The sequence below is a fragment of the Acanthopagrus latus genome, chromosome 21 (assembly GCF_904848185.1).
Source record: "Acanthopagrus latus isolate v.2019 chromosome 21, fAcaLat1.1, whole genome shotgun sequence".
NCBI classification, from domain to species: Eukaryota; Metazoa; Chordata; class Actinopteri; order Spariformes; family Sparidae; genus Acanthopagrus; species Acanthopagrus latus.
The window spans coordinates 20374627-20401402 of NC_051059.1; the positions used below are offsets into that span (position 1 = coordinate 20374627).

The 26776-nt window shown below is 41.2% G+C and overlaps 4 protein-coding genes across 4 annotated transcripts; 3 read left to right on the top strand and 1 right to left on the bottom strand.

The window, feature by feature from the left end:
* The first annotated feature begins 1043 nt into the window (after positions 1–1043).
* zgc:153615 (uncharacterized protein LOC777747 homolog) lies at positions 1044–12275 on the top strand. Its single transcript, XM_037084772.1, has 7 exons — positions 1044–1197; positions 3755–3864; positions 8655–8772; positions 8904–9110; positions 9519–9642; positions 10704–10797; positions 10980–12275. Exons 1-7 carry the CDS (start codon positions 1168–1170, stop codon positions 11032–11034), a joined length of 738 nt encoding a protein of 245 aa, XP_036940667.1. The 5' UTR covers positions 1044–1167; the 3' UTR covers positions 11035–12275.
* A 1406-nt stretch (positions 12276–13681) lies between these two features.
* Positions 13682–16566, top strand: LOC119011350. The gene is made up of 7 exons (XM_037084394.1): positions 13682–13700; positions 13808–13959; positions 14055–14141; positions 14283–14324; positions 14770–14889; positions 15188–15232; positions 15645–16566. The coding sequence occupies exons 1-7, from the start codon at positions 13682–13684 to the stop codon at positions 15774–15776; spliced, it is 597 nt and encodes a 198-aa protein (XP_036940289.1). The 3' UTR covers positions 15777–16566.
* Positions 16567–18080: 1514 nt separating this feature from the next.
* Positions 18081–22116, top strand: LOC119011770 (zona pellucida sperm-binding protein 3-like). Its single transcript, XM_037085119.1, has 8 exons — positions 18081–18526; positions 18864–18979; positions 19780–19883; positions 20009–20186; positions 20279–20396; positions 20544–20629; positions 20782–21023; positions 21814–22116. Exons 1-8 carry the CDS (start codon positions 18098–18100, stop codon positions 21900–21902), a joined length of 1362 nt encoding a protein of 453 aa, XP_036941014.1. The 5' UTR covers positions 18081–18097; the 3' UTR covers positions 21903–22116.
* A 3200-nt stretch (positions 22117–25316) lies between these two features.
* On the bottom strand, positions 25317–26168 carry arl14 (ADP-ribosylation factor-like 14). Its single transcript, XM_037085120.1, has one exon. The coding sequence runs from the start codon at positions 25995–25997 to the stop codon at positions 25395–25397; it is 603 nt and encodes a 200-aa protein (XP_036941015.1). The 5' UTR covers positions 25998–26168; the 3' UTR covers positions 25317–25394.
* Between the last annotated feature and the right edge of the window lie 608 nt (positions 26169–26776).

The following is a 26776-nucleotide window of genomic DNA, read 5'->3' on the forward strand; positions in this document are numbered from 1 at the left end:
TTAATGTCTGGGAAAGATCATCAATTTGGTCACATGTTCAGTGTAACAGGAACAAATTTTATCTTTAGGATTTGTGCACATGGACACAAATTTTCTATTTTCAAACACATGTAGGCTGTCACAAAACATGAAAAATTGAGCCTGTGTACACGAACCCTATAGAGGAAATATTGTCACTATTTCACAAGTAGCAGTGGGATAATGATGCCGCATGAATCGCCATTAGAGAAATGCAAAAAGGGCAGTGAGGGTGAGGAACATGGCCTCTGACGCTGACGATGGATGAAAGATGACTCAAAAATGTAATGTCGTTTAATGAGCGCGCTGCTGCATTGTGACACAGCACAGTGGGAACTAACTGTGGGTCTGTGCACGCGCTTTTTCTCTGTGTGTGTATTTTTGTTTCTCCTCGCACGTGTGGGCACGTGCACCCTGTGCTGCCTTGTCTCTCTTACAGCTCATCACACTTGAACCTGTGATGTGGAATGAGGCCTGAGGAGATTCCCTTTTGGAGACAAAACAAACAGAGAATGTGAAATTAGAGATTCACAGCTCGGCTCTGGGGCTGACGAGCAGATGCGGACGCCATGTCGGTGCTGCTCAGAATGCTGACATTTATTAGAGGAGCTGTTATTGATCACCCGTTGGCCCCTTTAATGGTTTTGTTTTCCAGTGTTGCAGTGTCATTTATCAGACTGAATGTTTAGCCCTGGCCTATCGCTCACCTGGCCACGCAACCAATCAAATGCCCTTGCTTCTGTAAATCTATAAGGTCTGTCCCGTTATCAAGATTTCTAGCAGCTGCTATTATAAAAAGACGGATGAAGAGGGAAGAAAAAGCCAAGTGAGGAAGATGGAGGAGCAGATAACAGATCAGGAGAGCAGTGGCAGCACTGAGCAGCTCTGACTCTCCCCTCCCCTCCCTCCTCCATTCCTCTCTCCTCCTCCGCTTCCGTCCCTTCCCACTCTTTCCTCTCCCGCTTCCCACATTCCCCCCCCTTCTTCTTCTTCTCTCTGCTGCCTCCAGCCCTCCCCTCACTGTTCTCTCCACCCTCCCTCCCTCGCTCTCCTGCACGGAGCTGCAGTATATGAGAGGGTCTCCTGGGTCTAGCTTCACTGCAGTGTAGAGAAGGGCAGGGCGGCAGTTTTAGTACGATGCGCTGAAGGATGGTGCACCAGGAGAAACGCGTTTACCAGGTGTGTGGATCTCTGTTTGTAATGATTGTGCGGGTGTGGTATACGTAGCGTAATATTTACAGGTATGCATGATGGGTATCCACCCTGCTGTGGGTGAATCAGCCACAATGGATGTGTGATTGTGAGGTGGCGTGGGTGTGTTCATACGTGATCTTTACCTGTGTTTCTACATTTCCTCAGTTTTTACATATGATCGTCTCTCATATAACGTGTCATCGTATCAAATGAATTGTTCAGGTTTTCATAATTGAAATCATTCTACATGAGGTGCGTGGGAGGGTAAAATAGGTTGTGTGTGAATCTGTATGTGTGTGTGTGTGTAGACAGTGTACTGGTAAGGATGTCATGATGTCTGAGGTGGATGAACAGGAGGAAGCGAAGCGCTGGTTGGACGAGTGAAGGCGATCAACTGCGATTTATGTTCTTACATCACAGACTCGTGTAATGATGCGTCACAAAGGAAGATGAGAGGGTGTCAGTGCCGGGACGCTTTTGTGGTTATTTGGAGACAAGAAGCGTTGACACAGAAGAGAAACAGGCCTAATTTTGGAAGCGTTTTTCTATGGCAACACAGGTTCACACACTCGTGTAGGAAGTGGTGGGACATGTAGACACAATGCCATGGAAGCCAGAACAAGAAAATGTGCATCCTTCAAGGGAAAAAAAGAAAGAGAATTAAAACCCTGGATTTTGGCTTAACCTAAAAAAACAAAGACAGCTGAAATGACAAAAAGGGACAAAAAGAGAGATCCAAAGGCAGCTGCAGAAAGAGGGCTGAGATAAAGTGAAACTGATAAATGATTCAGGGGCATAAACTGAAGAAGCAGAAGAAGAACGAGAAGGGGAAGAGAAAAAGGGGACAACATTAGATAAGGACAGTCAAACAACATGAGATTAGAGCAGAATGACAAGGCAGATTTCTAATGTTTTCTCTGTAGGTAATGGCTGCTGTCTGTATTTACAGGCTGTAAATGGACAAGTGAGCAAAGAATGACTGTTACTGATGAGTTACAGCAATTATAGTCATGTGGCTGCAAGTGATTACCAAAGATCTCAAAGATTTGTGAATTGCTGAGGAAAAGTGTCTTCCTTTCAGACTAATCAGAGAGAAAATGTATATGTTTATTTTTAGTATCTCTTCTGGAATGTTTGCAAATTGGTAGTTGGTTAAAATTTTAACTCTATTCATATTTTTTTTTAGCAAAGATTATGTGGAATTTCACAAAATGTATCTTTAAAGGTCGTTTCCCCATTTTCTTCTTGTACTCTGAGCCAGAAATCTGTACGTACATGCACCAAGGGCTCCAGATTACCTTTTGTCTTTAAGGTTTTCACACCTTTAAGGTTTAGTTTGTATGTCATCCATAGCCTGATTCATGCAACATTTTATTCCTTAAACAATGGTTGCTGACAGTATTTTCTGTAAACCTTTGACTCTAATATGTAGACAAAATAAAACAATAATGTTGAACCTGGCTTATTCAAAGCACAGATTTTTGTCATGGAAATGTGTGCAAATGAGCGCACATTTCATGAGGTAATGTCTCGTTTGCATATTTGAACACAACATTTCAGAAAACATGAAAAAATAATTACTTGTCTTCTGGTAAGTTATCAACTGGGGAGGTTTGATGGTGGTATCTATAAGTGCAAGAAACAATAAATATAAAAAATAAACCTCCTTTATACATTCAAGCCTTCGTGTTGAAACTGGAATCCGTGTGGTCGCTGCTCATTAGACGCTGCTTGATTAATCCATCCATCAATTTTTCATCCTGGACAGGTTGTCAGCCTATTACAGGGATAACACATAAACAAATTCATTCATTCACACTTACATATAAAGTACTGAGCAAATGTTACTGATTCTATTTCAGTTGATCTGCATGACTCTGAACTGTGGGAGAAAATCGGACCACCTTAATCTGCCAGGCGATATTCATGATGGAGAAAACATTTTATATCATCATACGCAGAAAACAGAAGATCCTCCTTTTACACTGACGTAGCATCTCCTTCATTTATACTTGATATTTTTGGGCTAGTTGATCTGGAGAGAGAACAGGAAATGAGAGGAGGAGGGTTACATAATACATGATGTCTGTACCTATTATTTGTAGAGAAGAATAAAGAGTCTAAAAGCAGATTTTGAGTGTGAAGTGTGTTACCTAAGCTTTGTTAATGTAGTTACATATAGTTTTTATACAGTAATAATGACAGCGTCATATGTAAAGCCCGTGTCTGGATTATATTCATGTGTGAAAGGCAGGAAATTGGATTTCATGACTCAAATTTTCTCATATAAACCCACGTTCATCCCTCCTCTTCAGCTCCTCTTTCTTCTGTTTTCCCTCTTTCATCCTCGTACCTCTCCACCAGCATCGGTATTCAGTACAATACACGTATTTATAGCTTTAATTTAACCAGCCAATTTAATATTTATTCCCAGTAGTATTCCCTTACTCCATCAATCAAGCAAGAGATGGAAGTACAGCAGCAACAGCGGCGCTAATATTCTTTATATTCACGTATTTTATTCTCTTTTTCTCTCTGATAGGCCCAGAGGAACGAGAGGGAGTGCATCAGGCAGAAACTTGCCCTTGGCAGTTTCTATGACGACGAGCCAGTCATCTACACCAGCTGCAGCAAAAATGGCCTGTCCTCCCGGTGGGTTTGGATCCGGTGTTTGTGTGTGTGTGTGTGTGTGTGTGTGTGTGTGTGTGTGTGTGTGTGTGTGTGTGTGTGATCACGTTAACGGTTTGATCAATGAAGGCTTTTGAAGGCCGGCACCTTTTAGATGTTCTCCCAGAATTTATTCTTAGACGGACGGCAGGTAAAGAGCCAGATGCGGCCTAGATACGATGAATTATTGAGTCACAGAAAACAGTGTTAATCTATTTCAAAGCCTGGATATGAAATTAACGTGTGTACCTGAGTGGGGACTGCAGAGGGAAATTAGCTCACAGCAGATGTTGTGATGCTTGTATAATGAACCTGCTCTGATATACCACATGACTCCCCAATATAAAAAGCATTTAATGATATACCTGCCAATCATACTTGCAAACTGATATATCAATATCAGTCTATTTTGAGGGAATGGGCACTGAGACGAGGCACTCGAGTACGTACATAAAGTTACATCCTTTGGACTGTCGCGGCTAAATCTGACCCGAGTCCTTCACAAAGAAATCCACAGTCCAGCAGCTTTAAACACCTTAAAAAAAATTGTCCACAGACTTGAATAGACAACACAGAGAGACGGGAAAATGGTCTACATTACAATATGCTCACATATGGCCAGTAAAAACAGGCTTCATCCATGTAAATTGCTACAAATTGTTACATAGAGGCCCTTTAAATAAAGGTGTGCCTCAATTGTCAATGATATTTTTTCGGCCCATTTGCTGCCCTTGATATCATCCGTAATTCATCGCCAAGCTGATGACAGACACTTGTATCTCTTCAAAGGCAAGCTCCAGAAAATTACTTTGATGTTACTGCTGTTTTTCTTTTTGGCGAGGTAAAAAAAAAAGCCTTTTAAATATGTAGGATCCCCGATTATTATTTTATATAATTGGAGTGTGGCATTCAGTTTCTGTTTTAGACCTTTTCATGTCTCATGAACATGTGCGTAGTTTGAGATCCTCGGGGGAGAGGTCGTCTGTCTCTGCAAGAGTCCAGGCTGAAAACTAAAGGGGACAAAGCCTAGACCCATCAGGGCCTCGAGGTGCTGGAACAACACGCTCAAGGAAATAAGGCTGTCTGAGTCAGTTTGATGTTAAGTCTCTTCTAAAAACACACCCTGAATCAGGAAGCATATTCTGATTTTCTCTGAGCTGCCTGTAATTATTATTTTATCAGTTTTATTTTTTCTATCATTTTAAAGTTATAATTATTTTATTTCATTCCTGTGTTTAACAGATTTTTCCCCCCTGTGAAGCCCTTTGTTCTTTGTTTTGCACTCTATAAATAATAGAGTTAGAGTAGTTAAAAGAATATGTCAAACCAGTGGAGGAGAAAAAGTGAAAAACTGTCACACAGCTAAAAATAGGGCTGTTTTTCATAGCTTTTGAAAAGTGGCTTGTCTGATTTTTAGCACTCACTTTATCGAAGAACACATGAATCAGAAAGAACAAAATGATCGGACTGGCCTGCTGGTTTCGTTGGTATACTGTAAATGCGAGTGAGACCTTTTTTTGTAAGTCCATTTAGAAAGCATGAGTCATTTATTGCAGAGTGCAGCATGGTGCAATAACAAGGGTTAAGTACAGTAAGTACAGTTATCCTGTTTGTATATTGGACTTGGCAGCAGAGAGGCAGAGAAAGAGAGAATGAGTGACTCACGTAGGTGACGGACATGCAGACTGAAAATGAAAGGTTTCCAAGAAAGCCACAGTATTCTGTTTACAGTCAGTCCAAAGGGAACTGACATTAGACTCAACAGTTACTAAATACTTACTATCCAGAGGCAGAACAAAGAAAACCAAGAATGGAAAGAGGAGGCACACAGGAGGTGGCACAGTGGTTAACCTCTATTGCGTGATAAGTTGCTGAGAGAGAAACTTCAGCTTCATGAGTCAGATGCATTTTTCTCGTGGGATAAAGTTTAGATGTTAAAAATGTCAAAAATTAGATGATTTCCGGTGCAAAATGTGCAACCAAAGATTTTCACATTTTTCACAGTATTATTATTGTTATTATTATTATTATTATTATTATTATTATTGTTAGCGGCTGTGGCTCAGGGGTAGGGGAGCCAGTGTCTTCTTAAGACCTTCCTTTTTAGACTAGCTTGTGGCTGAATTCTATTTATTAATTGTTTTTTATTCTGCTTAAACCAGGCTTTATTCTATTCATATATTCACTTACTATTCATTTATTTATTTTGTTTTATCTTGTTTTACTTTCTTTATAATTTACTTATTTATTTTATCAATTAAAAAGCAAATTTAGACTCCTAAACTTCTTTAGTATTTTCCCATTCTTAGTTGTAGAGTTTTATTATTTTATTCTTATTTTACTGCCTCTAGTGTCTCCTCAGTGAAATACATCAATGATAGCATTTCCTCAGTTCCACAATACCTGTTGTATATGAATGTATGAATTACATTAAGTTGCTTTGGACAAAAAGCATCTGTTAAATGTAAATGTCTCTTTATTATTATTATTATCATTATTATTATTGTTATTGTTATTATTATTATTATTATTATTATTATTATTATTATTATTATTATTATCATCATCATCATCATCATCATTAGTGGTATTATTATTATTAGTAGTAGTAGTAGTAGTAGTATTTATTTTATTATATCTTTTAATTATACCTTTTTATTTCAATTTAACATTTCAATTCTACATTATACTTCAAAATAACCTCTATAAAAGTTCAATAGTTTTAGTTCAAAAGTTTTAGTTTAATTCATTATTTTTTTAATTTAAAATTGATTGAATTTGACTTGCTGTGTCAAGTTTGACTAAATGAAATTTAAAGGGCATCATTTTCCATAAAAACGGATATTTCATGTTTGTGATTTGGGGTTTTCGGATGCCCACAGACACATGTAATGGAAGGAGTTGCATTACACCAGACACAATGTGGTTAACCACAGCCACAGATAGCTACAACACAACTGATTTCCTCTGAGCTTTGACCTCCAGTAACTTTCTGCCACTTTGACTTTCTCATAAGAGGGGGCGTTTAAGTCAGACAATGTCAGACACCAACCCCTCCTTCTTCGTCCTCAGCCATTCTTCTGACTGTTTTAGGAAGTTTGAGGGAGTGCAGTTCTGTCTGTGTTCCAATTGCACCTGAAAGAGGAAGCGATGCCTGATATGAGTCCGTGGCTCTGATTGGTGGACGTGGTCATGGGACCTCCAGAGGAGGTAAAGGGGCACCCTCTAGGCTTTAGTTTTAGGTGGAAATTCCACCGCCACCCTGTCAAGTTTGTGAGATGTTGTGTGATTAATTGTTCTCAGGGGGAGGTGTTACTGTGGGTTGTTAGGTTCTTTCAGTCAGAGTATCGTGATCTGGAATTGGATGAATGGTGTTTTGAGCTCTTGGAAAAGCTGAGGTTTGAGGTTTCACTGCTGTGGAAGGCCTGATGTCATGTTTTTGGCTGTTCTTTGTTAAGTCACAGGCTGTGATGTTGGCACCGATACACTTTGTGGCCAATAGCACAAAGCAAAACTCATATGTTATAAATCGTTCCACAACCGATGGGTACTGATATTCTAACAATATTCTGATGACAGCCCCCACAAGACTTCCCTCAACATTACTGGAACACGGTTGAAAAGACTAACTCCTGTTCAACTACAAGAGCATTAGTGAGTGATTCAGGCTGGGCACTGATACTGAGTCATAAGACAAGTCACTGAGGACAAAGCAGTGTGAAAGTCATTCAAGTTCAAACTCAGACTCCTTATAGACCTAATCTATGTTGAAACAGGACACCATCTTCCTCAAAAGGTTGCCACTAGATTAGAAGCACACAAGTGTATCATGAAGCTTAAATACATGCTGTGGCATTAAGATTTCACTCAATTGGCACAAAGCAACCAAGCCAAACCATAAACTGTACCTGAAAAGTACACAAAGTATCCATACAGTGTTGTTCTTTTAAAGTAAAAACTGAATAACAGGGTGCCACAGTAGCTCAGTTGGTCCCATGGCGACCCATTTACAGAGGCTCTGTCATGTCATCCCCTCTTCTCATCCCCTTTCCTGTAATCTCTCAAGCTGTCCTCTCAATAAAGCCATTAACGAAGGCCAAAAAAAATGAATTGCAATAATAATTTTAAATATATATCAGCTTGTCATTATTGTATGGAGCCTATTAAGGGTCATGGTGAGAATCTTAAATGACTACTTTAGCGTTACCTATTGCGTGGGAACACAAAAACATTGTGCTCGGTAGTTCAAAGGTACTCGCAGAAGAAATTCCGCCACGTCCGAGGAACACAGTCAAGTGCTGATTTATCTGGGCTTCTGGCACATCATGCATAGTACAATGTACCAAGCTGGTAAACTTTTTGAAGACTGTGTTTTTATTTAATTTTTTCTGGAAATTACAATAATCACCTCAATTAAGCGTGCTTTTTACTATGCATTTTTTATATATGCTTGAACCTCGTGTCCAAATAGTTCCTGGCCTTTCCGCTCTCCACTCCTTTATTCATCATTAGACATGCACAATTTATTAAAAAGTGTTTTAGATCATATTTTTGAGGATTAATATAAAGACGTACATTCCTGTCACGTCCTATGTCTTGTGATTTATTTATTATTGCTTGCATTGTTTTTCTTTGTTTGGGTGTAAACAAAATAAGTATACACAAGCAGTAATTTCCCATTCTGTCCATTGGTTTCACTCTGACTCTAAGACACATTAATTGTCTTTAACTGAAGATCAACATTTCCTCTTTCCTCTTTGTGTTCTTCCTCTCAGACTGCAGAGTGGAGTGAACCTGCAGGTGTGTTTTGTGAATGACAGCAGCAGTGACAAAGACAGTGATGCTGAGGACAGCAGGACAGAAACCAGCCTGGACACACCGCTGTCACCTGTGGTACGCACGGCCTACAAAGTGTTTTTGTGTGTTTTATTATCTCACAACTCTCGGTACTCTTTGTTATAACCACGCGTGACAACCACATTGACCGTTACATGATGATATCACTTACACCACTTCCTCTCCAGAGCAAGCAGAGCTCGTCGTTATCGGATCGAGACACAGCGGAGGAGGACTCGGACCCATTGGATGACTGCGGCGGGTTCTGGAGGGTGCAGCGGAGGCTGCAGGAGGAGGCCCGGGTGGCGCTGGCTCTGGCTCGACCAATGGCACGCATGCAGGTGGAGGTGGAAAGGCAAATCCAGCTGCACAGACGCTCACCTGTGGCTGACTTGGTTAGTCAGTGAGAGAGAAAAATCACAGGAAAGGGGATTTGTGTGTGGGGAGCTTTGTTCCTTCTTCCATGAAAAATGAATCTAGGAGACGATCAAGGACAATGAAATATCTGTAGCATGTGTGTGTATGTGTCATCCTACAACATTACAAATGACATAATGGGCTTACACTGCCTGAACAGAAACTCAGTCTGAGCTTGTTTGTGGATGTGTTTTCGAGACCAAGAGAAAACCCCTGATACTTGTGAACAACAAATCAGCAGATCTGTCCCACTGCTGATGGATAACACCCAGACTGATAACATAATCCAGCTGACTTTGATCAATATTGACTTATGTTTTGGTATCTATTCACATACTGAAGCCGTCCTCAGTAATTTCCTGTTCTTTCTGTGTTGACACATGCAGCTTCCCCATCTGCCCCACATCAGCGAGGGTTTGATGAAGAGGAATCTGAGGCGGGGGGACATGAGGGACATGAGTCTAGGACAGCTGCAAGTCATCACGAATGACTTGCACTCACAGATTCAGAGTAAGTAGATCACACACGCGGATATATATGCGTTGACATTTGACGCAAACATCCCTTCAATTATTTAAAAAAAAAAACAACAAACATCAAAATCAAATGGTAGAAGGTGTAAATATCAACAGATTAAAAAGCAACCAATCTTTTTATGAAGCTATAGTATAAATTATGAGCATTTTGCAGATCCTATCTAATCTCAGTTTAGAGGATCATTTAGGAAAAGGAATTCAGCTATTCCACGACTACCTTTACTGAGTAATTTGCTATGTGAGAACTCCTACGCTGTGCTGGCATAGAGCCTGTTCGAAACTCAAAATTTCTGAACCACCACTGTTGATAGGTCTGTATAACAGTAACACAAGCGCATAAACATCATGACTGAAAGGCTACTAAAAACGGTAACTGCTGGAGAAGCTAACACCGACACTAGCCTGTAGGAGAGGCTAACACTGACATTAGCTTCCCTGCTGGAAAAACCAGCATAGACCAGCACAGAAACCAGCAAGACCAGCATGTGTTGTGTTTTGGTGCTGGTCTATACTGGGTTTTCCAGCAGGGGGAGGCTAAGACTAATGTTAGCCTGTTGAAGAAGCTAACACTGACATTACCCTGTTGTAGAAGATGTTGGCCTGTTGGTGAGGCTATCACTGAGGTTAGCCTGTTGGAGAAGATAAACTGATGTTAGCTTGCTGGAGAGGCTAAAGCTGTTGTTAGCCTGTTGGAGAAGATGTCATCTCGTTTGAAAGAGAGACTAACACTGATATTAGCCTGTTTGAGAAGCTAGCACCAACATTAGCCTGTTGGAAAAGCAATCATCAATGTTGCAGAAGCCAGCACTCATGGAAAAGGTAACATTGCCATTAGCCTTTTGGAGAAACTAACTCTGGGATTGGTCTGTTAGCTTTAAAATTGGTTGAGGAAACTTCTGTAACAGAAAGATTTGTCCTATATTTGAAACCTGAGTTAAGATTTTGAGTTAAGATAGGCCAAGCAGTTAATATTTGTCACTCATGAAGGCTCGGGCTCCTAAATTCTCCCCTCTTCTCTGGCTAAATCTAACACAGGTCTAAATGAGGAGCTGGTGCAGCTGCTGCTATTAAGGGACGAGCTGCATGTGGAGCAGGACGCCATGCTGGTGGACATAGAGGACCTCACCAGGTGAACCTCCTGTTTCTCTCACCTCTCTTTTTGTCCTTCTGTCTGACAATATCTGCCAAATTCTTAATTTCTACCACACGTTCTTGGCAATGAGTGGTGCTATGAGCTCTATATAAGACAAGTACTGAACGTTCTGATCTCGCTCTAATGTACTTCTTGTTTTTTTTTTGTTGTTGTGACAGGCACGCTCACACACATCAGCCGCGGCAACACGCTGAGAAAGCCATCTCTAAATAAAACAGCCCCCGTCTCTCTTCAAGTGTGACCATTTGCACGTCATCTTTACCTCCCGCTCCATGGACCACGTCACCAGTGTTACTAATGAAAACTCCATCTGTGCTGACTGTTTCTGGAGAGATTAATACACCACATGCTGTAATATTAACACACAGACACATTCGTATTGTATAGCACCGCGGGACGAAGATCCTGGACACGGTTGAGTTTGTGCAGGCGTTCCATCACGCCATATTTCACAGAATTAAGGGAATCCTCTCAGCTTAATTCCATCCCTAACCCCGATTTACCTCGTCATGATTTTGCACGGTACACTCATGTATGTTAATGCCGGGGTCGGAGAGAGCACCTGCACGCCTTGTTTCCTCCCTGATGATGATGATGACTTTCGAGGGGCCACATCTGACTGAACTAAAGATCAATTTGTGTTTTGTTTGTCTCAATAATAATCACGATCGATCAGTTCATTTATAAACACGCTCGGTTCAACTGTTCATCACCTCTTTCACTAAGAGCACTGTGTCATCACTGTTTAACACTGGAATTCATTATTAAACGTGTGCTGTCTGAGCTGTTGCAATAGAAAATGATCAACTTTGCTGTTTTTCGCAGCCTAGCTTTAGCATTTTAAATGCTGCGGCAGCTTCTCTAAGGTTTGTGTAAGGATCATTTAGGCACAATTGGATGTAGTCAGTAGCCGCTACAGTTTCCACCTGCTTTAAAGATGCGTTTAGAGCTCTACAGGGCAACATTTTGAACTTTATTCACACAAATTCAAATTTGACAGATGCCTTTATCCACAAGATACTGGTTTATAAAATTATTAGTGGAGGCATGTCGACATGAACAGGCCCTAAATAAAAGTATGCAAAGTCCTTTTTTGTTATGCGCAATCAAATAATACTAAATATAAACATGTAAAACAAATATATTGTTAAATCACAGCCTCAACATATATATATCTATTTTATCTGTTCAGAAGATTTATGGACATTGTATGTAAATGTTAAAAGAGACTTTATTAAACGGATGAAGAACTCAGAAGCCTCATCGTCTGGCTGTGTTTAAGTGTTTTCACTCTCACCTTATTAAGAATGTCATTCATCACTGAGATAAGCTTTCTTTTTCTAATGTATGCTTCGTTGAAAAATGTTCTGTATAATTACTGTAGAAAAAAAACAAACAAACAAAAAAAAAAACAGAAAAGAAGAAAAACTCCAGAAATAAATGTTTCAAACATCTGACTGGTTTCTTCTGAGATCATTTGCATTTCATATGTCAGCTAAGTCTTTTCTGCACTGGTGTTACTGAATGATTCATTGAAAGAAAAAACACAAGTGCACCTCGGGAAAGTGCGCCCGCTCTCATTCACATATTTCGGAGTAGCACAGAAGGCCACAGTCGTGTTTCTCTGCTTATTCGCACATTCACACTGACGTTCACACTGTCACACTTACGTAAGTGTGTTTTGTGGATTTCCACAGGCAAGAGAGGAACAACACAAAAATAACACTCAGTAACATGTAACCAGTTGATCCAAATGAACCACTGTCTGATTCTTATTCACATGCTTGCTTTTATCACGAAAAAGTAAAATTCCCACCTCATTATCTGGAAATTATCCAGAAAGCTGTAGACTACTACAAACATGACGTTAAACATAAATAAACTGGTTAAAGCAGTACAATTAATACATCTTAACAAACATCTTTCAACAAGCCAGGGTTACACTTTATATTAACTAATTTATGGTTAATTAAACTTTAGTTAACAGTTATTTCATTATTAACAAAAAATGAAATACTTTATAAACCATTTGTTAAGTGACTGATGTTTATAACACTCAAGGTGCAAGATACATTTAAATGTCAGTTTTTACAAAAAAAAAAAAAAAAACATTAATTGGAAAAAAAACAAAATTTGATTAAATGGTTTGTGGAGGACTCGAAGGCGATTATAGTAGAAGTTAATGAACCTTTACAACTATTTAATAATTGGTTTATAAAGCATTTCAGTGATTGTCAAGAGCAAAATCACTATTAATTAAAGTTCAATCAAATCAAAATATAGAATTTTTCAAAAATTGTTGTAAAGTGTTACCGAAGCCAAATCTTTAAAACATTGGTTGAAAACATTCCCTGTAACATTAAACATTCCCTGTAACATTAAACAAACAGTATTTTAAATAGTTTTTCCTAAAAATTTACTGTTAAAATGAATAGCTCACCATATATATGTTTTTCTCTGCCAAGCACTTTAATGAAATGAAATGGTTTTTTTTGTGTGTGTGTGTGATTAAAAAACACACTGGATGTGGCAGATATTGTACTGATGTTGGAGCGTGTTTTAAAATAGCACATCACATCATGCTTCCACTATTCCTCTTTGTAAATGTCTACAATGAACAGAAAGCAGCATGTAGATGCATTACTCATCAGTGTGTGTGTGTTAATTCCAGTTTCACCTTATGTGGGGGGGGAAAAAAATTTACACAACCTTGACTTTGCACTTTCAATTTACAGTTAAGTGTCAACACGCCGCCGTAGCAGGAGGGAAATCCCTGCATCAGGATAGAGTATAAAACACTTAAGGATGTCTGAGCTCAGTCAGTCACACCAAAGACCCTGAAACAACAGTCTTATCCAAGATGCCTCTCGTCAAGCTCTGTGAGTACAGTCCCCTCTGACTGAACTGGACTGGCTTTGTGCAACATAGCTGAACCTGAAGATTTATAATGACGATTGTATTTACTCTTTTTTTTTTTGTCTGTCAGACTTCTCTCCTGCACTGTTGCTCCTGGTGCTCTTCTGTCCTCTGTGGCAGGTCAGCCAGTCTTTGCCAGTGTTGAGTAACGGACCGATGACGGACTCCTGTGTTTCATCCGCCAGAACGCTTCTACTGAACATCACCGACACACTCGCACAGGTAGAGCCTGCAAAACTAAAACTCAGCTTCTACACTGTCGTCTTAAATCTGTAGTTCATTTTGAAGTTTGTAAAATTCTCTTTCTGCGTCCTCAGAACAACTTGTTCAGTGGAATCGACTGCACAAAGCAGAGCGTGGAGCTGAACATGGAGACCAACACGGCGTCGGTGTGTGCACCAAAGGTAAAAGGCAAAATATTGCACTGAAATAGTTGCAATATTATTACTATTGATTACGATTTAATGTCCAGACACATTGAACTTGTGGCGGTTCTGTCTCAGCTGTGCCTCTGTGTAACTCAAAACTGTGTTTGTGCCCAACAGGAATCAACGTGCTCAGGAACCCTTACGTCTGAATTCAATCAGGTATGTACATACCTGTGTACGATAAAAATACCCTTTATTAGTGCATTATTTGTCTACTTGTATGCTTCTTGTTAGAAAGTCAAATTATTTGGCTTTTAATCTGATACACCTGTAGAATCTACTGCAAGCCCGGTGTACCTGCTCTGCCATAAAGTCTACTTTAATGGTGGCTATAATGTTCAGTTTATTTTCATTAGATGTTTATTTAATGATGTTTTTGAAGGAACAAAAAGTAGGTTAACGTCTCTTCATGATGAAGTCCAGTATAACATTCACTTTGACCTCAATGATGAACATTTAATGAGATTTGTACATTTTAAACAAAATACTGAATATTGTAATGGTCTGCATTTAATACGGGTACAGGTTATCAACTTATGAAGGGGCCACTAAGTGTACACTATATGTAAATCCTGTCTTTACAATCGCTGTTTTTTCCTTCCAGGATTCATGTCTGACAAACATCGGTGAAGATCTGCGTCACTACTATAAATTTCTTGCTGCTCAGCCGGATCCACAGCGCGTGCTCGCTCAGTCTGTTCTGTTAAGCCTCAAAGAACTCATGGTAATTCATTTCACTCAGAATTCATTTCACATTTCACTCTCCTGTGTAATACGATTTGGCTTCCATAAGATCTTCTGACTGTTTTAGTTTTAGATTAGATCGGCTTATATATGTAAAACATCCATTTAAGGGAATAAAGAGGGAGGTTTCTGATACAGTTTTACTTTTTACTTTACTTTGGACCTGAAATCAACTTTTAGATCAACAGCCACATCTCTTGCAACATTGCAATGTTCAAAAAAAAGACAGAATTTAAGTGTGAAAGATGTGACAAATGAATCTTTTTTTCTCTCCACAGAACTGCTTTGCATGGTCTCTGCCAACAGACGTGGCCTCAGACCTGGTAAGAGATCATTTACACTCATAACCAGGATTTAAGACACAATTATGTACTCATGAATTTTCAATTTCCAACTTGTAAATACAAGAAGTGTCTTGAGGAGTACTACTGCCAACGTAAAAAGAAGAAGTAGTATTAAGCCTTATATGGCTCCAGAGGAAGCGGAATGGAAAAAAAAGCAGTATTTTTGGCTCTGCTGTAACAGTCCATAATGGACCGCTTTACAAAACCTGACACCCACATTACCCACAATGCAACTCAGCCACTGATTAACAACACTGGATGCAATTTAAGAGATTCCTTTGGAGCCACAAAAGGCTTTAAACTACTTTTTTTTTCACATATGCAGCCATGCTCCCCATCAGTCATACTGTAATTGTTATACATCATTCATGATTCACTTTTTCACTTTTAGGCTGCTGCAGGTCGTCCAAGCTCCTTCGAAGAGAGGCTGACCCTCTGCAAAGTGCTGAAGGGCTTCCAGGTCCGCACCATCACGATCAACAGAGCCATCGCCTACATGCACTCTGGTGAACACACTAAATGAGTCACTGAGGTCTGACAGATCTTTCAAGAAGCTATTCAAACACCACTATACATCAAATTAAGATAAACTACAGTAACTGTTAACGTTACGTTCAAATCACTAGTTAAACACTCTTTATAAGGAGCATATTTTACTACTTTCATGTAACTTATATTGGACATCAAAATGATGTGTTAAAGTACTTTTTTTAGTCTATTTACAGACTGTGCTTTTTATTTATTGACAACATTTGTTTTATTCTGGACTATTTATTCAGACTATTTATTGTTAAATTATTCCCATGTTTGTAAAAATCAACAAATAAATATTTATTACCGCATGAATCCTGCTGACATGTCATTTGTTTGTTCACTGTTGTTCACTTTTCCCACTTTTATTTCCATAAAATGTGAGACGCTTTAAGTCATATTCTCCTTGATAAAGACAATCTTAAGTGACACTTCATAGTCACAGCTGATCAAGTTCGGTCACTGGATTTTCCCTCCCACCACATAAAAGCGATTACTGCTGTTGGTTAATCTACTGCAACCACAACAATACAATATATGTGATTTAAAATGCACGAGGAAAACTCCAAGGCACCCTCTTCTGTCACGCTATTTTATAGTGGTAATCCACCAATACACACGTGCACCTGGGAAATATGTGTGATTTACAGGAAAAATCATCATTCGAGAAAACAGTTCTAAAGGCCCTGAAATCCTAAACGTGTGATTTCTTCACCACTCAGGTATTTTTCCTTTGGACTACACTATTGACCAGACTGTAATTTCCTGTAACCAGCAGAGCCGTGAGAGAACGTGCAGGATGCAACAAAGTGTTTGTTCACACCTCTTTTGGAAAGTCCAGTGTTAATTGTCAACTCACTATCAGTTGACGATGGATAATGTCGGTAAAAAGTATCAGGGTCGACAGAAATGCAGCAGGTAGTTGAGCATGCCTCTGTTCAACATTAAAGGGAGTTTTTTGTTTTTTTTTTACTCAGCTGAAGACTCTTACGTTTTCATGGTCCCACGAACTGAACTGCTTTGCGTTAACTCGTTCACATCAGTGTTGGTTTCTTTGTTTTGGGGAATTGTGTGTTGAGAGTGCAGGTAAACCATGCTGGCTCCAGAAAACCTTTCTGAAAGTGAAATACAGCGTCTGTGTTCAGTGGAACAGCCAACCTTTGTGGCTGCAGTGGTTGAGCGGAATCTGTGACGTTCTTGCCACAGAAAAACGTGTGTGAAATTTTAGTGAAGAAGTGAATCTGACTCAGACACAGGACAGACAGACAGACAGACAGACAGAGCAGAGTACCTAAATATACATCTATGAAGTCTGTGAAGCATGTACGTGATATCTGTGTGCTCAGGCTTCCTGTGGCTGCTGCTTCTTGGTCACAAAGCCCTACACACAAGCAGAAACACGTGTTAAAATAATAATTTTGACAGTAAATTGAGAGAACTGAGTAAAACCTTTGTACAACAGTATAAACAGGAGTGACAGAAAGATTGTTATGAAGGATGGGATGTCATTTCTTGCATTTTTAACACTATAACACAAAGGTAGCATAAGAAGAACACAGATGTTGCACAAACTGGTATTGTCAAAGCACTAACACTACCTAAAATAGAATTTCCACAAGAGGGATTAATACTAAGTAACACCCCTTTCTTGTTTTCTTGTTAAAATCATGTTTAGTTTCATTAACAGAGACGCTTAATGATGGGTAAAGTTGGATTTACATCTTTCCTACAAAAACCCAAGCGTCCCATAAAGGGTAACTCTGGTCCATATTCAGTTACGGAGAAGATAAATACGTTAGAGTTTGTATTATTACCTCATTAATACTGTAAATATAAAAGAGAGTTTGAATTTCTTCTCCAAAACTACATAACGCCCCTTTAAATGGCACTTTTTTTAAGCCTAATGATTCAATTGATGCTAAAATGTTAATATTTACAGACATATATAACGTTAAACGGAGTACCTTGTTCACAAACTAACACCATGAAGTGAAATTACTGCATTTAATGTAGGTTATATTCATTCAAATCACTCCAACATGAAGCAATGTCTGCAGTTGTGGTGCCACCCAGTGGATCTGTTAGCTAACAGCATAGTTAGCTTAGCCAAAGTGGCATACCATCAAAATGCCTACACATTAAGATGATACCTTAAGTTGTTAATCAGTTACATGGACTGAAAACATCCATGTCGACATGTTTCGAGTCATAATGAACAGACATTGTGAGTGAATCTGGTTATAATCAGTCAAACCTGCGTCCAGGTGCGTTTGATGACTTAAAAATCACCGCATCACTCACAGCTGCGGTGAGATGTTCACAGACTGTAGGACACGTCGCCGCTCCCTCCGACCCGAGAAGAAGAAGCCGAGAATGGACCTACAAACAGCCTCTTTCTGGTGGATTATCGTCCTCATCTCAGTCTCCACACTCACAGAAAGCAGATTAACACATCCCCACACCCCGCAGAGGACTCGTGGGGGCATCCACCCTCAGTTATCCGCCGCTGAACAGCAGCAGAGCGCGCCACCTGTCCGGCGTGTGGTGGTCCGCTGCCACCCGGACTCCATGGAGGTGGTGGTGCAGGCGGACATGTTTGACAGCGGCCTTCAGGTGGACGGCAGACACCTGCGGCTGGGCTCGGACTCTGTGACTGTGGGGGGTGCATGTGGAGCAGTCCCGTCAGGAGAGGAGGAGTTCACCATCCGGGTCCAGCTGAACAACTGTGGCACCAAACTCTTTGTAAGGATTGTATTGATTTTAAAGGAACATTATGTAACTTTTGCAGAAATCAGTTTGATGGTATAGCATCCTGCACTTGGGTGAATGGTGTCTCTACCTCAGCCGATCACTTGTGTCGGCACTGTGTGACTTCAGGATCACGGCGTTGCACACATGTTTATATCAACATACAAGTTTGCAGCACTTACGTCACGTGGGACACACCAGGGATTTGTGTTTGTGCAGAAGTGTCAGTTTCTGCATAAAGTTGCTTTAAGCGATGCAGCTCAAGTCAGTGTTTTGGGATTCAAGCTTTCGTCTGCGGTCGTTCTGACAGAATACCATTCGTTCCTTTCAGTCGACAGAAGAGAAGATCATCTACTCTAATGTTCTGGTCTACTCACCTGAGCCATCGTCTGAGGGTTTGCTCCGGCTGGATTGGACAACTATTCCAGTCGAATGTCACTATGAGAAGTAAGTCCGGGACATTTCTGAAACAGCAGTTTGTGTTGAAATCGGTTCATTGGACTTACACTCAACCTTCTTCGGCAATTTTATACAATTGACGGCCTACTGTTAAATTAAGTAAAAGTAAAGGTACCTCTGTCAAACATGTTTTTAAGTAAAAGTGCCAAAACACTGACATTAAATTATGTTTTCTCTAACTACGCATTGTTTCAGAATAACTGGAATGAATGTGTACATCAGTTTAATGTTGACACTGGTAAAGGTGGTCTGACTTCTACCTCTTGATATGCTTTATCTGCTGGGTAGCTTATTACGTTTTGTCTCAACATAATCAGTTATTTTGTCTATTTTCTGTATTATGATTCTGAATCTACAAAGTAACGCCTAACTAAACTTGTCAAATAAATGTAGTGGGGTAAAAAGTACAATATTTATGTATTTGTCTCCTAATTATTGTGGATAAATTGTATTTAGTTACTTCCCACCACGGCTGGAAATGAATGTGACAGATTACATCCTGAAGATGACATCAAAAGTAAACAAAGCACTAAATGTGATGATCAAACGAAATTCGGGACTTGATGGTGAACTATTGATGATGACTGATTATGTTTTTTAAGGAAATGGTGAATATTCTCTGATTCAACCATCTTAAATTTGAATATTCTGGTCTCTTTACTCCTCTACTACACTAAACTGGTTTACTTTAAAAGCATTTGTCATTTTTCATCATTTTCTAACAGCCCTGTTTGCATTGCTAAGACTATATTCTGTAATATTACACTAACCAGCGCTCTTATTTCCAGGAGGTACGCTGTGGATGTCATTACCCTGAGCCCCGCCTGGGTTCAGTCCGTTTCCACGGTCTCAGCAGAGGATCACATAGACTTCAATCTGCTACTTATGACCGGTATTAAAAAGGACTGATAGAGAATCTTTTTTTCTATTATCATGTCTCGTCAAATATAGCATTTTATATTCCTGATTATTTCTGGAATGTTTTTTGATTTAATCTTTTTAATCTCATTTCCGCAGATGATTGGCAATACCAGAGGGGCTCGTATTCTTACTTCCTGGGTGACCCCGTTCATTTTGAAGTGTCTGTTGTCACCGGGCACCACGCGCCCCTGCGAGTCTATGTTGACCGCTGTGTTGCCACGGCAACCCCCGATGCTGAGGCTACATTAAGATATGACTTTATTGAGCACCACGGGTGAGTCCCATAACCAGATTCTGAGACAGCAGCAAAGTTTTAACTGTTGAAATGATTTAGTTTTTGACATTTGTCCTCTGCTGCCCTCACAGTTGTCTCGTCGACGCCTACCTGACAAACTCCCGCTCCCGTTTCCTACCGAGACTTGCGGAGCACCAGCTGAGGTTTCAGCTTGATGCCTTCAGGTTCTACCAAGAGCCCAGCAATCAGGTTAATTCAGTTTCCTGTCTTATTTTTTTTTTTTTGTTTGTTCTGGTTATTGTCCCAAGTGCACGCCATTAGTTATGGATGATTCTCTTCAGCATACTGCACACGAGACCTGATGGAGGAGCTTCATCACATTTCTTTCTCCCACAGGTCTACATAACCTGTCATGTGAAGGCCGTTCTGGTCGCGTTAACCGTCAACTCTCAGAACAGGGCTTGCTCTTTAATGGAGAACAGGTATTATACTAATAATGCAGCAATTTTGTAATCACTGTCATAGTTTTGTCAGAAAATAAGGAGTAAAGTTCTTTTAGGGTCCATCTAAATATGTAAGACAAATACTGTGACGTGCCATGATGATCTCATTAATTTTCTGCCTCCTCATCCAGATGGAGGTCAGTTGATGGGAACGACCAGGCATGTAGAAGCTGTGATGTGTCCCATCGCGTTGAAGAGCCTCCGTCCACAGACACTCCTAAAACTACCGTCGGCACAGAAGCAAGGCAGCCCGCGATGCAACAGGAGAGTTTACTTCAGAGCAGACCTGCCAATTTTGTCCGTGTTCGTCCAGAAAAACTTCAGCAGTCTTCTGCTGGACTGATGAAGAAGAGAGACGCAGAGGACAAAGCAGGCGAGTGAATTCTAATATTTCTTCTTTTTAAATGTGCACTCAAACTAACTTTATGGGCATATCTTATATTTTTGAGCAAGTTTATAGATGCAGTATGTATTTTTGGTGTTTTTGTTTTCTTTTCCTCATTGGTGTAGATTTTATGAAGCACGGTTGGTAACAATAATAAAAAGGGGACTTTTGCATTAAGCCAGGCTGTCTGTGCAGTAATGCACAAACACTTTCGAAATTGGTGCCACATGACCAGAAGAAGCAAAGGAAGTGCTGCGTTATTCCGTTTTGCTCTAAAGTAAGAAAACCTACAATGACCAGAATGCACCGCACTAAATCAATAAACACCCCCACTGATGGGCGACATACTGCGCTGTGGGTGGTGTTCATCCTCTATTTTGAAACAGGAAACGGTAAGGCTGCCAGCTGGTTACAATCAATATCATATTCCATACATCTGTCTATTTCTCTGCGGGGAGAGAAAATGGACAGAAAGCAGGATTGTGGTTCATAATTGATCAGCACTCTCTTTGGATCGATCCAGCTATACTCTTTGTGTCCATGGATGCATATAAAAAAGCAGGAGTGCATATGATCGTAACCTGATACAACAATCCTCCAGATGAGCTCGAGAGAAGTTTGTTCAGTAGCAGACAATATGTAGTGACACACAACTGGTTCGAAATCAGCAAAGTTCCCATTTAACAACTGGATCACTCAGTTTATTTGTATATGTTAGTGCAGCTGTAAGAAATCCATCCACATTTTTTAAAAAATGCCTGTGTGATTTGTTTTACAGAGCAAGCCATCCAACTGGGACCCATTACGGTCCTGCCATCCAGGAAGACTGACAAGGCAACAGCATCCAAAACAGCACTTTCGCTGTGAACACCTGAGACTCATGAGGATGGGGAGGGGAAAACAGATTTCATTGCAGCCATGTCCAAAACAAAGAACCAACGACCCCTGTGATCGCAGAGGTTAATCTCATCATTCAAAATACCTTAAAGTAAATATCTTACTTTACTCCCACAACCCCCTGAAAACGTTTTAATTTTCTTTGTTACACTCTTATTTTCCAATAAATATTTTACACCAACAAGCTGTTGTTTTTCGTTGTCATTGTTGTTGTTGCACACACGCGCACACACAGAAACATTACAATTACATCAATTATGTGAAATCTGATCTTAACAAAAACCCAGCGTCCGGCGTTCCTTTTTCCTAGAACCCCCCTGTCTTCAGCAAAACAATTTAATTAGCATCTGGTTTTTAAGCACTCAAAGTCATTACACCCCGAGCACGAGAAGGCTGCAGGATGCGTTGTGTGTTTTGTGTTTCAACACAAATACACAAACGATGCATCCTTTTTTGACATCCACTGTGAAGACTCACCCAACACAATACCGACTATTTTGAACCGTGGAGGAGAGCAGCTGCGCTATTAGGGAGCACTTCCCTCCATTACTACCCACAACCTACTTACCCTGTAGTCACATTATTGATTAATCATTGCGAGGGTATATGATGTAATATAAAATGTTGACTTTGCCTGGCACGTACTCAATTAGACACATAATGGCTTATTTTGAGAATTGTGTCATTTTCTTACCATTTCTGTCATAAACTTTATTGGAATAATTTCATGAAAAGTCTTTTCTGGGTGGATAAAATAGCACTGCAGTTTCGTCGAGCCTTTTCCTTGAGAGCTCTGCACTCCCAGCATCATAATCAGCCTAAATGGACGTCAAGCAAACCATCGACGCCTTTTAAAGCAATGCCCCGGCTTGACCCTTAATGTACACCAGTATTAATATTGCAAATGGAAAATCCTCTGCGCTCTTGCCAGCCAGAACATTTGAGTTACCCAGGTTTAGTTGTGTCAGCACCTTGGACAGCGCCCCTCATTGTTCCCTCCTCCTCCTCCTCCTTTGTCCAGAGTCCGGGGGCATCAACTGTCCCCACGTCGACTATTCATCTTACCTCGGTGCTTCAGGCACCACTGGTCGATGTCCTGGGCGCCTGTTTACTTTCATGTGAAATGAATAAACCATTTTGTTTGTAGGACTGTGTTTACGATTCAATAAACCCGCTAAGTGCACGATAAATCAGGGGCAAACTGAAGCACACTTGGGAGTTGATGTCAAGCGTTCATCTGAGCCCCTGCTGCATGTTGACTCCTCTGTAGACGCGTTCTTGTGTGCTGATCGCTTATCTCTGCTCTTTTTTTGTCAGTATTTATTTCAGATGTGGCCAAACTAGCCTGGCACACCTAGAAGCCACCAGAGGCCCCAAAAGACAGTGTACTGTAGTGAGGGTGGCCCAAATTACTTTATTTATTTATTTTGTTGTTGTTGTTGTTGTTGTTGTTGTTGTTTTGAGGAAGGAAAGATATATTCTTTTTAACATTTAAAGACAATTAACATTTTTTTTGGATTCCTCAAAAGTCGTATTTTCAGTAAGTTTATTGATGTAGGGGTGCACCAACAATTCCTGTTCATCATCACTTTATGTAGGTTTAATTTTCAGGGGTCAACCTGAAATGCCGGTCTTGAATTTAGGATGAACAAAACAGAAGTTACAATACCATCCTGCTGTATTACAACGTTGCTCATTATGGTGGTGTTGGAAGATTGGCTGCGGTGTAAAAACTTTTTAAAAATCCCTGCCTTTGAAGGTTTAGTACCCTTCACTATAGTTTCACTAACAAGGAGCCTCCAGAAAACTTTTGGCCCAGGCCCCCCAAAAAGCTAGGACCGGCCCTGGTGCGCGCTGTTGTTGATGATGCCTCTGCGTCAGCGCCCAACGCTTCTCCATCCATCCGAGCGGTCTCCCTTCTGCACCCTCTTGTTTCTTCACCGGGACCATCTCGTTTTTCGAAGCACAGCAGCGATGTTTTTCTACAAGTGCCAGGCGCTGACCCTCCTCACGGCGTGCTTTCTCGTCCGCACTCTGGTCTCCTCCATCCGCAGATGTGGACAGGACATCTGCCGGGACGAGCAGGTCTGCTGCGCGCAGGGCAACGACACCACCGCGGTCACCTGTTGCAAGCAGTTCGTGGACCAGACCTACTACCACATCGCCATGGTGACCCGGAAACTTTCCGGGGTGCTCATCATGCTGCTCCTGTTCGCGGTGGGATACTTTGTTCAGCGGGTGTTGTGCTCCAGGTCCAGGCAGCTCACACCGCCGCACGACGGACACCCGCCCGTCACCACGTCGCAGGACCCGCTGGTGGAGAGCTGCACACCGGACAGCTCGCTGGAGCCGGGTCCCTCTGCTCAGCTGCCCTCGTATGAGGACTGCAAGCGTCTACCGACATATGAGGAAACTGTGCGGGAAGGGAGCAGAGGATGGCCGGGGTCCAACATCGGACAGACTACATGACAAGGACGCTAGTTGGATGAGATGGGCGCTGAAGGATTCTACATTTGAGAGTGTATTTTGTACCACTATAATGGACATTTCAGAAATACAAAAAAACGATGTCTGGTTCCTGAACTGTGCGTCTTTGACCTGTACTGAGGATTGTATCGCTCATTGCTTCATTTGTTCCAACTAAGGACGTGTTTCAGCCGGTCTTCAAGTCATGTGTGGTCACATTTTCTATGCGGTATTCAGCTTTATTTGTTCATCTGTAAATGTGCTTGATGAATCAGGAATTCATCATTTGCAACGAGAACTTTTGGGTTGAAAAGTCGTGAAAAAAAGACTCTTCAGCTGGTGTTTATTATCCTCCAGCAACACCTGTTTTTGGCTTTTTGTGTCTTTATTTAATCATGACAAAAAAAAAAAAAAAGACAGGAGCAAAAACAATTAATGAAAGCTCCAGTTTGTAAGAAAATTGTTTTTTTTTTTGTTTTGTTTGGTTGTTTTTTTTGTCAAATACTGACGTTTCGGGTGGCGACCTACAACCACAGTGCGTCAGTAAGTTTTCTTTGCTTCATCAGAATTTACCACCACAGGCTGGTCGATGAAAAACCGTGACTTCTCAGCAACTTACAGCCTCCTTATCTGAGCTGATGTTGATGCTGTATCAGGGAGACGCCTCCATGAAACCCGGGAGTTAAATGTTAATAGGGGCCGTGGCTGTCCGACATAATCTAGTTCTGTTAATAATTGAAAGAGGATATCATTTCTACGGATTGATTAGGTTTAATGGCAGCAGTGATCGACTTCGTGCTCTCTTGTGTTTCCTGTCGCATCCGTAATATCGCAAGAAACTAGATTAATCAACTCTGTGGATCCATCTGCTGTGTGTGTGCGCAGAGAGGAAATCAACTTAACCCAACGTGTCTGATGTCTCTTTAAATATGATTTATTGTTAAAAACAGTTTTAGATTGGGAGGATTCAAAATTCACATTTGATATAAATAAAACTCAGTGTCTGCTACTCGCTTTAATGTGGTGCACTCTGTCCTTGATGTTGTCTTTCACTGTCGCGGGGTCTGCCGGGAGTTTGACCATTTGGACCACCCGTCTGAAGGCCTCGTCCACTCCGACTCCCGTCGACGCCGAGCAGGGCTGCACGAACCAGTCCCGACCCGCAGCCTTCCTCAGGTTGAACCTCTCCTTGAGCTCCGTGGCGGTCAGCGCTCCGTTCACGTCCTGCTTGTTGGCCAGGAGGATGAGCGGCCTGCCCCGCAGCCGCTCGCTCCTCAGGGTGCTCTCCAGCTCCCTGCGCGCCTCCTCCAGGCGCGCCGTGTCCGAGCTGTCCACGATGAACACCACCGCCGCCGCGTCCTGGTGGAAACCCCTCCAGTGCTCCCGCATCGTCTTCTGCCCGCCGACGTCCCACACGGTCACGTGGATGTTCTTGCCGTTCTTCCTCGCCTCGAGCATTTCCACGTTGAAGCCGATGGTGGGCACGGTGTTGACACTCATGTTGTGCTTCAGCTTGTAGAGGAAGGTCGATTTCCCCGCGTTGTCCAGGCCCAGGAGGAGGACATTGGCCTCCGGTAGTTTGGATCCTCGCAGCCCCATGGCGACATGGAAGAGGAGGGAGACGGGTCAACACAAGTGGGAAAGGCACATCTTCCTCTTACAGTGCTCGTTTGAGTCCGGTGTTTGCTCAGTGTGTGGCCTGGAGTTTAATAGATGAGCCATTAGCTCCATGCTGACTGTAACTCACAGGCCACTGATAAGGCCGCGCAGCAGGGGGCAAAGTTTGTGCCAACCACAGGTAATCCCTTGTTTATTTACCCTCTGTAATTCCAGTTATGTAAAGTTTTTTTTTATTACATTTGATGCGATGGCAGTGTGCCAACCTTACATTTGCCATGCCATGGGGTTATAAAACGTTATCCGAAAAGATTTTACTGGCTTTTTATTCCATTGCACACTCAAACAAACACTGGAGCTCATGCACACAGGTCTGAAAACTCACCGCTCGAGTCTAAAATCATCATCTAAATCTAAATCAAACTCTTCTAAATCATGGAACCTGGAGCCTTGGTTATGTTATTGCACACACGAGACAAACAATCACTTGTCTTAAAATGCTTTTAATTCTAATCACATGTTTAATAATGGATCACACTCGATCCACAACACAATCAGGGATTCACCTGCCAAAGAAAGAAATGCAGTTTTCCTGCAGAACAAGAGTTAATACAGAAAGTCATGTGCATTGAGCCTTTACATTGTTCATTTCCACGTACATTTCCACACAGTCCAAGCGCGACACGTGAGGTGTCCAGTGGATGTTGTTTCCCTTCAGACGCATCACAACTTTCCTCAAACCTCAAACTGAGCCAAACCCT